At 34.2% G+C, this 12,465-nt stretch overlaps 2 protein-coding genes across 3 annotated transcripts; one reads left to right on the top strand and one right to left on the bottom strand.

The window, feature by feature from the left end:
* Positions 1-5,588: 5,588 nt before the first annotated feature.
* Positions 5,589-9,431, bottom strand: LOC108758066 (cdc42 homolog). Of its 2 annotated transcripts, none has more exons than XM_018502837.1 (6): positions 9,337-9,431; positions 8,078-8,277; positions 7,857-7,966; positions 7,575-7,772; positions 7,369-7,461; positions 5,589-5,681 (listed from the first exon to the last, which is right to left on the bottom strand). In XM_018502837.1, exons 2-5 carry the CDS (start codon positions 8,253-8,255, stop codon positions 7,372-7,374), a joined length of 576 nt encoding a protein of 191 aa, XP_018358339.1. In that variant the 5' UTR covers positions 8,256-8,277; positions 9,337-9,431; the 3' UTR covers positions 5,589-5,681; positions 7,369-7,371. The 2 variants fall into 2 exon arrangements, with proteins under 2 accessions (XP_018358339.1, XP_018358338.1); XM_018502836.1 differs by lacking the exon at positions 9,337-9,431 and adding an exon at positions 8,920-9,311.
* Positions 9,432-10,439: 1,008 nt separating this feature from the next.
* Positions 10,440-12,232, top strand: PQBP1 (poly-glutamine tract binding protein 1). Its single transcript, XM_018502835.1, has 7 exons — positions 10,440-10,510; positions 10,567-10,671; positions 10,821-10,930; positions 11,022-11,197; positions 11,420-11,600; positions 11,685-11,851; positions 11,935-12,232. Exons 2-7 carry the CDS (start codon positions 10,602-10,604, stop codon positions 12,125-12,127), a joined length of 897 nt encoding a protein of 298 aa, XP_018358337.1. The 5' UTR covers positions 10,440-10,510; positions 10,567-10,601; the 3' UTR covers positions 12,128-12,232.
* The last annotated feature ends 233 nt before the right edge of the window (positions 12,233-12,465 follow it).

Here is a 12,465-nt window from a genome sequence, read left to right as displayed (position 1 = left end):
TCTGTTTCTCTCTTCTTCTCTCTCTATCTCTGTCCCTTCTCTCTTTCCTTTTCACTCTCTCTTTCCCCCCTTCAGTAATGTCATTCACTTATACCGACATGTTGTACATCCTTCCATTGTATACTCCCATAGTCCTTTCAGGTCTCGCCCCTTAGGACAATACAGCGAGCGCTGTACCCTTTTTTTTCCTTTTTTCTCTCTCTCTCTCTCTCTCTCTCTGCCCCGTCCTTACCACCGCCACCTGTGCTGCGGCTTCCTACCTATCCCTCGCGCTCGCGTTCCCACGGCGGCGACGAGCGGTACACACTTTCTTGCGCGCGGCTAACGATATCCCACCTGTCTATACGCCGCCGTTATCGTTCATCAACCGTCCGACAACCCCGTCGTTGTTCGCATCGGCCATCGACACGCATGGATCGGCCGACGTTAAGTAATCCTGCCGATGTGCGGTCGCAACATCCCTCCTTCAGCGGCACGATGATCGATGATAAACCCCCGCGGAGATCACATGCTTCGACCAGGTTGACTCCTCTCCCCCGTGACGATCACTGCGAGCTACCAATCCTCGACCACCGTCGTCGTTGTCGTAGAGGTGCACGTGCTCCTTTTGGTGAACGCGACGCGCGTTCGCGTCTCGCGTTGCGTGCGCGAGGAAGTCAGTCCGGCGAAGGCCGTGCGCCTATCGATCGAGGCATGCTGGAGCTTTTCTTCATCTCGCGCGAATATAATCGTACCGTTTCTCCGCGTCTGCCGATGTTCTCCGACGTTCGCGGACTGTCGAGGAGAACGGCCGACCCGCTTCGCGGAAGATCCCCCCCGATTACCTTGGCAGGGTCTCAAGGTTACTATAATGATAAGTCGCGGCGCGATCACGGTGGTCCATTGAGATCGAGACGATCGCGAAAGCGTAAACGATTCCGACGATTCCGCGCCGCGCAGATTCTCGAGGAGGATCCTTGAATTTCGTTGCGGCGCGGTCGTCCAAAACGTCGTTGCTTTCCGCTAGACGGATTCCGCGGCGGCGAAGCGGAACGTCGCGAGGATTCCCGACTAGTCGAGTCCAACTGCGGTCGCCGTTTCACTCGCGTTTCCTGTAATTATCTCCGAACGCTTCTATTTTCTCTCTCTCTCTCTCTCTCTCTCCTTCTTTGTTGCTCTCTCGCTTTCTCGTCTCGCCCTCGAGTCCTCGTTTTAGCACCTTTCACGACGCGAATTGTAACGTGCGCGTAAGCGACCGCCTCTCTCTCTCTCTCTCCCTTTCCCTCTCTCTCTCTCTCTCTCTCTCTCTCTCTCTCGCGCTCTCTCTCTTTCTCCCTTTCGCGACGTCCCCGTTTATCGATTTCGCGTGACGAATGCCGAGAAGACCACCGACGCACGCGACACGACTCCGCGATCGGTCCGTCGCTGCCCGCGACCGCCGTTGTACTACTGCTTTACGAAGCCGATCACTCCGAGCGGGCTTCCCTCCACCGCTGAAGGAATTACGCTCTGGAGTAATGTGAGTTCATCGGTGGGACGGCCGCACGCGACTGTGCTCGCGTTTCTTTTCCCATCCCATCGTCGTCGTCGTCATCGTCGTCGTCGTCGTTGTCGTAGTCGTCGTCGTCCTCGTCGTCCTCGTCGTCGTCGTCGTCGTTCTCGAGGTTCCTCTCGAGCCGCTGTCCCGTCGAGCGAAGACGGTCCACGCGAGACAAACACAGGAGGATCAATGAAAACGGAGCAGCCTCGCTTGCTCCGGTCACACGACTAGTATTCCTCTACGAGCGACGTCGGTCAGCGAGCGTGTCGTTCGTGACGCGCCGACCGAGACTGCTACCGTCACTACTGCCGTCGCCGCCGCCGCCGCCGTGCCGCTGTTATCCCTGCTGGTCGTACCTGATTGTACCGACGAGAACACGGAGGACACGACTTTCCATTCCAACAACGTCGGTCGAGTTTAACTGGCTCGTCGCGAATTAACAAGCTCTAAAATGGGTCGGAACGTCGACTGGGAGATAGAAAGAGAGAGAGAGAGAGAGAGCTGTTAATGTACCACCCGATGCACATTCCGACAATTTCCCTCGCAAGCGTCTTTCCCGTGTTGCGCGTCTTTCGTGTCCATGAGAGTAAATGGTACAGTGATCCGAGTGGATCCAGTATCTTTTCTTTTTTTTTTCAAAAGGGTTTTTTATTAAATTTTTTTTATAGAGACTGTTTACTGATAATGTAATATAAATAAAATAAAATTGTAACTAAGTGAGAATAAATAACTGCACGATAATTAGTGCGCTATGATTTAAAATTGAAATATGTTTAAAGTATCATTACGTCTATGATACTTTAAACAAATTTGAACATTTCGGCTAATTTCTAGCCATCATTAGGGAATATCGTACCAAAGAAGAAATCGTTTAAACACTCATGCTCAAAATTTGCGCCGCATATGTAGTGATATTTTAAATACATTTTATATTTTTTAAAATTTAAAATAATGAAAACGGCTTTATAAATAAATAAAAATTATTAGAAAAAAGGGAGCGTGAAAGCCAGTGCTGGTTTTTTTTTTGTGAAAATAATCTTCTATCTTTATTTAATCATCTAAAATACACGATTTAACAAACATTTCGAGCTCTATTATATTTTTAAAATAATTATTCTCATGCTCGTAGTTACAATTTTATTGTTTGAATATTTGAATATTGTTTGAAATCTAATATTGTTTATTGTTTGAATTCTAGGAGTCCATTAATTGATAGATTTTATTGATTGTTGAAAAATGGAAAAGCTCTCGTTGAAACACGTACATCGAGATAAAAATATCTTTCTTCGCGTCGTACTTTTCTTTTTCCCGAATATTACGTTTTAAATTTCATGAGCAATTTGAAATACGTTTGTAAATCCGATCCTTAGAATAATGATCCAGTTTTGAAATCATTCAGACGTTCTTTTGATCCTCCTTTTATATCCCTTTTTATCCCATCTTTTGCACTTCTGGAGATACGATTTCAAAACATTACTTTTCTCTGCGTGATATGTAAAGTTTGTAGTAGAATTTTTACCATATTTTCGATATCAAAATGTCTCTCTTCGTATCGTATCTTTTTCTTTTCCCTGAATATTATATATTTTAAATTTCATGAGCAAATTTAAAATGTATTTGTAAATCGAATCCTTGGAGTAATGACCCAGTTTTGAAATCATTCGAACGGAAATTATTCCTTTCATTCGCTTTTTTTCCTTTTTTATCTCATCGTGGCTTTGCACTTCTGGAGATGTGGTTTCAAAGATTACTTTTTTGCGCGATACGTAAAGTTTACAGTGGAATTTTCACCATATTTTCAAACAGTTTCTATTTCAGTGTCACGATTATCCCTTTGCTCCAATTACTCTGATTAACCCTGTGCGTATAATTATTCTATCGCGTCATTATTTATAAACTGCACAAGGTCTGAGAAATTCTGTAAAAGATCTCTCTCCAGTTTCAATACGTTCTTCTGCGTTTCAAGCACATTCCATTGAATGCGTAATCTTTCGTTTTATTCTCTTTACGGCTCTATTATCGTCGATAATCGAAGTACGGTTATATAACGTGATTCTCATGGCGGATTCAAGAAATTCTTCTCGTAATTATTAGTATCCGGAGTCATGAATAATTTTATCATCTCGTATCTCTCTCAAATGACGTTGCTGCCTGCGTCATTGAATTCCCATCCGTCGTTAACTTTACCAATATTCTATCGCCCGTATATCTCACTCGCAAAAAAAAGTGAGGTATTATTTTCTCGCGTTTCGCCGGACAAATGAGAGAAACGGCTGCTGTAACAATTGCAATGGATAAATTGCAGAATATCCGTGTCAGCTTGTGAATTCCACATAAAGGATCCAGTACGCACGCTCCAATTAACTCAGTTTACGTACCGCTGTCACTTCAATTGGATTATATCATTCGGTAGAAAAAAATATTATACTTGCACGTGCGGCACGTGCACTGTGTGGTACCAGTACAATATACGAAATCGTAATGGACTACGAGATCGTCTGAATTCAATCGAGTCAAACTCGCGTGCTTGATAATAAATACCCGAAAACCGGATACGCCATAACTATCACATACCGCAGCCACTGGAAAAAAACTAGATCATAAAAATTGTAGCGACGGTTGTACCGTTGCAAGCGTTCGCTGAATGAAACGTTTAAAAAATGAAACACTCTGTATACGAGGACGAACGAAAATATTTGTATATAAATATCTCTGCATAAAGTATACTAAAAAAAAAAAATATGTATATATATACATGAATATAAACACTTGAGTTTCGCGTTATATCAATTATAACTGTAAAATGGAAAGGATTTAAATCCACTTTAAAAAGCAATTTATTTAACCCATTTAAGTCTCAAGTGACTCCTACGCACTTTTCTGGATTAAAACTTTGTAATTCAATCCGAATCAAAACTTTTGGACCGTAACTGATATTTGGAAGTAAAAAGAGTTGCTCTCCGTAAATTTAGTCGATAGAATGTAATGTCTGGACATAAAATATAAAAAGATTGAAAGTGAAAGTAAAAAAAGTAAATGACCCCCCAATAATTTTACTGCCGAATGAACTAATAAATAATTTCGTCTATCTTTTTAGGTAGAATAAATCGATACAATTATTATTCGAATTATCTATATGTCGATTAAAAACTTTGTAGCTTCTATATTTATATAGATTTATTATAGTATGAGTTTTCGTTTGCTGAAATACTTTTACGCGATTATGTGAATTCTATTTCCTATTGCGCAATTTGTTTTAAAAAGTATTACGAATTAATTTGTAACTATTATGATAATCAGGGGAATATGTATAAGCAGGATGAGTTATATATTATATTATAAACATCTTTATTTTTGTAATTCTGGAATCAAGAATGACTCAAATGTCAGTATACAAAAGAAACATTTTAGCTATGATAGAAACATATAAATATCTTTCCTGACTAATAATACACGCACGCGCGCATATTTTACAGCGCTTTTATAAAAATTTTTCAGACTCTTTTTTTTATACGTATAACTAATGATTTTTAATTTTATATCGTACTTTATGTATGATATGATTTGTAATTCTACTACAAATCTTTGCTATTCAATGAGACTGTATTACATTTCCCACAAATTTTTCAAGCGTGTTAATTGACTGCAGAACAAAGAAATTCTCGAATCTTTCTATTCTATTCAGCCAATCAACAGACTTGAAAAAAATTTGTCGTATGACAAATGTAATATTAGTTTAATCTTACAATTAGTATATACTTTCACATCGTAAATTTTGCAACATGTTAAACATAAAAAGTTCGATTTCTTAAAAGTATATCTTTACAGTAGCGAAATGTTAAGAGAAAACTATCTTAACTTGTCACAATATAAAAAGACTCGTAAACGTATTTGATTTTCGTCAAAAAAATTATAAAATCATAATATAAAAAAATGATAATAATGGTATAGAAAAAGCTATAATATCAATTAGAAATAAAACAAATATCTACAATAAAATATAATAATATCGAACAGAAATAATAATTAGAATCTATATACTTGCATATGTATGTTCATATTAGTCTACGTAGACAAAACATTTCGATAAAATACGTTTGATAGAGATCTGCATATAATTCTACTTCGCATACCCGATTCGATCCTTTGGCCGCATATAAGGCTGAAATAATATATATATGTATATGGATTCGGATATCAAATTTATAATAAAAAAAATTTTAATTTAGGGCAAATTTGAATCAAATAACGTTCCGGTCAGCCTAAATATTATAAATTTTTAACAAAATCTTTGACGTTCGGATAATTTTTCATTAAATCCAGATAATTTGATTTTCCATAAAAGACTTTTTATATATTATTTTATATATATATATATATACTATACAAATAATATTTCAAATTAAAATTATAAACTTACAGTAAAAAAAATATTAATACTTAATATTATGCATTTAATATCGAAATTAAAAATTGTATTACTTCAGTCTAAATTGTATTACTTTAGCCTATTTCATTGTAAAATATAATATACATTTCAAATAATAATTTATTAAAATAATATATTTATATATACTATGAATAATATATTAATAACATATTATGGTTTAATTAAAAAAAATAATTAAAAATTAGAATAAAATAAAACAGATTTAAAATATTCTATTTTCACAAAAAATATTAGCTAGTAACTATATTTTTTAATGAATGGATACTACATTCTTCAATGTAATGAATGTAGAACCCATAGATCTACATAGAAATTATATGGACGAAATAGTTACTACAGTGCTATTTGATATATAACTAAATCGTATAAGACTATAAATGACTAAAGAAAAATATGATTGCAATGTAGAAACATTAAACTAGTCAAATATCTCAATATACTTATTTGTTTTGCTGATTACATATGGCCACCAAGAAAATTTCATAGATCTTATGATAGAATTTAGTTATATACGCACACACAAAATATATATGCGCGCGTGCGATGTTTTTACACACAATTCCATAATAACAAGAATTTTTTCCTGTTGTATTTTATAAATCATAAGAATAATATATGTTATACCGTACATCATAATCCTCATTTAATTATTTTTATGAACTACAACGCAAAATTCATTAATTTGTTAAATAAGTAAATCTATTGAAATATTTTATTATTTGTAGGTTTGTTGTGTGTATGAGATATATGTTAGGTACACAGAGAGAATGTACCTAAAAAAAATGTAGAAAATTAAGAGTCGAGCACTCCAAAAGAATGAAAAACTTTTAACTACTTTTAATGTATGAATTATGTTAGAAAATGCAAAATTAATAGTGTTACACATCAATAGTGTTACACTTATGCATATACATGTACGTCATGTTTTAATTTATATGAAATCATACAAAACATATAATCCTCTTTATGAAACAGTTTATATTGAGCAAAATTATTTAATTCTTTTTAAAGATGAGTGTATTATAAGGATATTATATCCCTAAATTCTCTTAAATCTCTTGTTAACATTCTACGTAAAACAATTCATACATTTGATTGCTATAATATAAACAAAGAGATGCACAGAATAATGTGAAATATGTTGGTATAACGTTCATTATATAAGACAATGATATAATTTAATAATTATAATTATAATTTTATAATTATAAAATTTATATAATGCCAATATAGATAAAGATTGCTTCATATGTCGCCAATGTCATAAAATACTTATTACATATATATGCCTTATAATTTAACAATTGTCACTGTAAAACTTTTGCATGCAGTGTATATAAGGAAATTTACAGTCTTCTTACTGTAGAGAACTAACAGCTTTATCAAAAAAGTAGTATACCTTCTACAAAATAATACACCTTCTTCTTCTAATAGGTTCTGGAGGCTCTAAAGCTGCTAATATTGCCTCATCGAAGACATTTTTAAGCCCTTTCTGAAATATTGAAAAAAAATATTGTAGCGAAAAAAAATTAGCTAATTGAAAAATCAATTCTCAGATTTAATTGCATAATTACTAAACAGAGGAAAAATAGGTTACTGCTATACCTGTGTAAGAGCGCTACATTCAACATATTTTACGGCTTTTAATTCCTTAGCAAGCTTTTCTCCTTGTTCACTCGAAATAGCCTTTTGCTTATTCTTTGCTAGTTTTTCAATCGTGGCTGCATCATCTCGTAAATCAATTTGTGTACCAACTAATAAAAACGGCGTTTTTTGACAATGGTGCGTTATTTCTGGTACCCACTATTAATATATAAAAATATACATAAAGATAATTATATATAAGGATAAAACATTTGATACAACAATGATTAATTTTGATTATACCTTTTCTTTAACATTTTCAAATGATGATGGTGACACAACTGAAAAGCATACAAGAAATACATCGGTTTGTGGATAACTTAATGGACGTAAACGATCATAGTCTTCTTGACCTAAAAAAATATCCAAACACTTAAATAAATTGTTGCTAACACAATCTTTTCTATTTTTACTTAAAACAATTTAATATTAACAAGTACTGTATAGATACTAATGATAATTACCCGCTGTATCAAATAATCCTAATGTATATGGTTCACCACCAATCATGACAGTGACTGCATAGTTGTCAAATACTGTCGGAACATATTCCGATGGAAATTTATTCGTGGTATAAGAGATTAATAAACAAGTCTTACCAACTGCTCCATCTCCAACTACTACACACTTTATTGTTTGCATTTTTAATTTTACCAAATGCTACCTATGGAAAACAAGAAAAACAAAAATATATTTTGCCGTTTTTTTTTGAAAGCTTAAATTATACAATTATACAAATAATATGATTAGTGAATTAACTGCAACTGTATTATTTATGCATTATTAATTCTCTCTCTTAATAAAGAATTAAATATTATATTTATAATATTAAATATATTACACTTTATTTCATAATAAAATGTTTACTAAATCGATCTTTGTTTTTTTTCTACGAAATAAAAGTATATAAATTAATTTCTCTTTGACTTATATAATATTAAATTATTAACCAAGTACGATAACATATTCCATCATGGAAACGAATACGTTATACTTCAAAGATTTACATTCACATATAGTTATGACATTAATGTACTCATAATCTCTCTCGAGATATTGAATATTATTATTGGTACTTAGATTGAATATAAAATACGAAAATACAACAAGATATAAATAAAATAAACATCAAATAAAACATTCTTTTATCGGCAAAAAATTGAGGAGTTGCATTTTTTAAATCTGTGGTTACGTTCATCAATATGAACGAAATTACGCCAATAAAAACTTGAACAATAGATCAGTAAAACTTAATTATATATTGCGACAATATAGTAATTAGCAATGACAGATAATTATTGCAAACCTCTTTTATGTACGATAATACAGGCGTAGGTTGCAGTTGCACTTATTACAATTGGCAAAGAATCAAAGTGCGGCAAATTAGTTTTGTTCCACCAATTTGAGAATTCATTCGTGTATCCGATTACAGATACACGAGGCCTAGCGTAATCTCGGCGTTCTGCACTTGGCTGACTAAAAATCTACTGTGACGGACGCGGAAAATAATTGGAAAGCTCCACGTGAAGTAGCACATCAGAAGAGAAATATTGTTTTCGGAGTCGCCATTTTGATCATTATGTCAAATACGGTTCTCCGGCGAGAACCGCGGTGGGAGTACTATGCGACGTACGTGAAGTCGAATTCCCCAGGATCTCCGTAAATTAATGATTGACGAGTGTAATGCGGTCAAAGGTATGTACAAAATTTAAATTAAACACTCACGCAAAAACTGGGCGTCGACACTGGACTACGTTTTATCGTCACGAAATCTGCAGTCTCGTTAGATAGACATTGCATCGAAATGATAGCGCGGCACTTCTCTCACTTCTGGTCTATTCACACAACCCTGCTGAATCAGCTGAGATGCGTTCCTAAAGCCCGTATCAGACTACCGACTCTGCAAGCCGACCCGACTGCCAACTCTGACTGCCGATCAATAATGGACCAATCACATTTGCTGGATTCACACTGTATCCGATTTTCGTCGTACGACGCTCTTCAACCAATCAGAAAACAGAATTCCGATGATACGAAGCAAAATCTATCGGAATCCTGTTTTCTGATTGGTTGCAGAGCGTCGTACGACGCAAATCGGGTGCAGTGTAAATCGGGAGGGCTCCGATTGCACACATCGCATATTGCACACATGTATCGCTAATTGGCCAATTTAAAAATCAAATAATCTCATTGGCAAAACAGTAAAAAATTACTAGGCACCAGTTGATATGAGTGGTGTGTACAATCAGAACTGTAGGCAAACGGGATCCTCCCTGTAAATCTAGCAATAGAACCAGTCTTATTGTGATTGGTCTATTATTGGTCGGCACCCATTGGTTACGTTCAGCGGATTCAATGGTTGAGTGAGCGCTCGCTGCTATTCTTCTAGATCTAAAATTCTGATTGGATGATCCAAAAGAATATACCAAAGGTCGTGTTCAGCAAATTCAACTGTTGTGGAGCAGATCCGTGAGTACTCGCTGTTATTGGTGTATTTTTCTAGATCTAAAATTCTGATTGGATGATCTAAAAGAATACACCAATAATAGCGCTCACTCAACTTGAGTCCGTTGAATGCGCTCATTGGCTGCGTTCAGCAGAACGTTTATTTTGCAACTGTCGGAAGTTTTCTTCACGCTGATTCGTTATGCTTTTAGATCAAAAGGTATGGTCCAATCTCAGCAGAGAATCATAAAACGGTTGCAAAACTGTTGTGTTCTGCTAAACGCAGCCATTAAGCTGCTTTTCTCCGCTGATCACAGTCAGTGGCGCCAATGTTTATGTTAATGCAAGTTTCTTTCTTGAGAGTGCATAGTTTTCGGTTTTGCGTTATGTTATAAACCATTCGTAAACAATCGCGAGTGATATTTCAACACTTGTCAGTTGAAGTAGAATATTACAATCGAGTTATTAAAAAAAAACTATTTCTGAATTATTTATATAATAAATCAACAATTTTCTGAAAGTTGGAATTGAAAAAATCTAAAAATGCCTTTGCCAGCAGCATTAGCTGCACGTCTTGCAAAAAGGGGGTTAATCACTGGATCCGAAAAGCATGGTATATTTATTTTTCAAAATATAATTACATATTGTTATAAATTTTCTGTATATTGAATTAATTTCCTTTCTATTAACAAAAAATATTTGTATTAATCTTGAAGATTATATCGTTGCACGTAATGTTAGGTTAAGTTATTAATTTTGCAGAATCTGGAAAAAAAGAAGCAAAGAAGAAAGTGCACGAAGAAGTAATAGCTGAAGATTATGATAACACAAAAGAAGAGATTAATCAGATTGACATATCCCAAAAATTTATGGTAAATGTGACTATAAGTTAACATTTAATTTTAATTTGTGTAATAAAACATAAATTTAAATTGTTATTAAAAAAAAAAACATTTTATTTAGGGTTATAGTGGGTGTCCTAATAAATACAATATTTATCATGAATGTACAAAAAAATGTAAAGAGTTATGGGGAATGGGACATGCGCAACCTTCGGACAAATATTTGAAACAACAAATGAGATTAATTCAAAAATATCCATTGCCAGAGACTTGGAAAGCTGTTTATGATCCTGGATCGTAAGTACTAATAATTTCTTAGTCTTTTATAGATAAATCAATTCTTTTCCAAGAATAATGCTAATTAAATATCTTCTTAATTATCAAAATAATTTTTAGTCATTTTTTTTAATAACAATATTTGTGAAATTATTCAGTAACATTTGAATAATAATATTTGTGATGTTTTATTGTATATAAGATATTTGTATAGAAAAATATTAATTTATCATCTATTCACAGTGGACAACATTATTATTGGGATTGGTCTTCTGATTTGGTATCTTGGTTACCACCTGGTCATCCTAAATGTCAAATATCGCAACCTGCGTCTCAATTACGTGAAGAATTGCATTTAAAGGCAGGAGATCAAGATGATAATTTGTCAAGTGATGACAGCACTAGTGATCAAGAGCAAATGGAAGTTAGTAATTATATTTTTTTGTGTGATTATTATAGATTTATAATTTACAATTTAAGATTTACAACTAATACTGTGATTATTCAGATAGAAGAAAGTGAACCCGTCAAAAAAGACAGAAAGATCGAAAATCGTTCAAGATATAAAGGACCAGATAACAAAAGAACTTACAGATCTGACAGAACCGATGGTAAAGATGCTAAAGATCGTACTTTAGATCCTATGGATCCAGCATCCTACAGCGATATTCCTAGGTACGTATTCCTATTCACAAAAGTTCACAGATTAACATATGTGTACTTCATAAAATTTTTATTTATATATAATCACATTGTAGGGGGAAATGGTCAGATGGATTGGCTAAACATAATGAAGCTAAAACTGGTGCTGACACAACCGCCTCGGGTCCTCTTTATCAAATGAGACCGTATCCTAGTCCAGGCGCAGTGCTTCGCTCTAACAGAGCTAATAAAACAGAATCGGAATCGTCCAGCAAGCCAAAAGTTTCGTTTCCTGAAAAACCGGAATAAATAAATACACTTTGTGATAATAATGACTTAATTTTATGTGATTATGTTAATGTATACTAATGATAATGTTGGTACATTAAAATATACTTAATGACAATTATTCGATTCGAGAGATCATTTCACTAATGTAAAATGTATAAGTAAATATTTTTAGATTAATGACATCAAATTATGCCTCATAATTATTTGATATTTTTTTATCAACGGAAATTTTTCAGTGTTCATATGAAGTTTCCAAATCAATTATTTATAATCTGTTATGTAAACGTTATAATAAGCAATAAAGACTAATATTTTAAAAACTATCTAGAAAATACGTAAATATTTTGATTCTATTA

Source organism: Trachymyrmex cornetzi, unplaced genomic scaffold (assembly GCF_001594075.2).
Source record: "Trachymyrmex cornetzi isolate Tcor2-1 unplaced genomic scaffold, Tcor1.1 scaffold15, whole genome shotgun sequence".
NCBI lineage: Eukaryota > Metazoa > Arthropoda > Insecta > Hymenoptera > Formicidae > Trachymyrmex > Trachymyrmex cornetzi.
The sequence above is the reverse complement of the archived record's forward strand: the minus strand, read 5'-3'. Positions and strand labels throughout refer to the sequence as shown.

Excerpts from the sequence above, each read along its gene's own strand:
- LOC108758066 (XM_018502837.1), bottom strand. The coding sequence starts at position 8,255 with ATGCAAACAATAAAGTGTGTAGTAGTTGGAGATGGAGCAGTTGGTAAG. Across the intron at positions 7,967-8,077 it reads AGGATTATTTGATACAGCGG|GTCAAGAAGACTATGATCGT; the intron begins GTAATTATCATT and ends ATATTTTTTTAG. Across the intron at positions 7,462-7,574 it reads AATGTAGCGCTCTTACACAG|AAAGGGCTTAAAAATGTCTT; the intron begins GTATAGCAGTAA and ends TCAATATTTCAG.
- PQBP1 (XM_018502835.1), top strand. The coding sequence starts at position 10,602 with ATGCCTTTGCCAGCAGCATTAGCTGCACGTCTTGCAAAAAGGGGGTTA. Across the intron at positions 10,672-10,820 it reads CACTGGATCCGAAAAGCATG|AATCTGGAAAAAAAGAAGCA; the intron begins GTATATTTATTT and ends TTAATTTTGCAG. Across the intron at positions 11,601-11,684 it reads GTGATCAAGAGCAAATGGAA|ATAGAAGAAAGTGAACCCGT; the intron begins GTTAGTAATTAT and ends GTGATTATTCAG.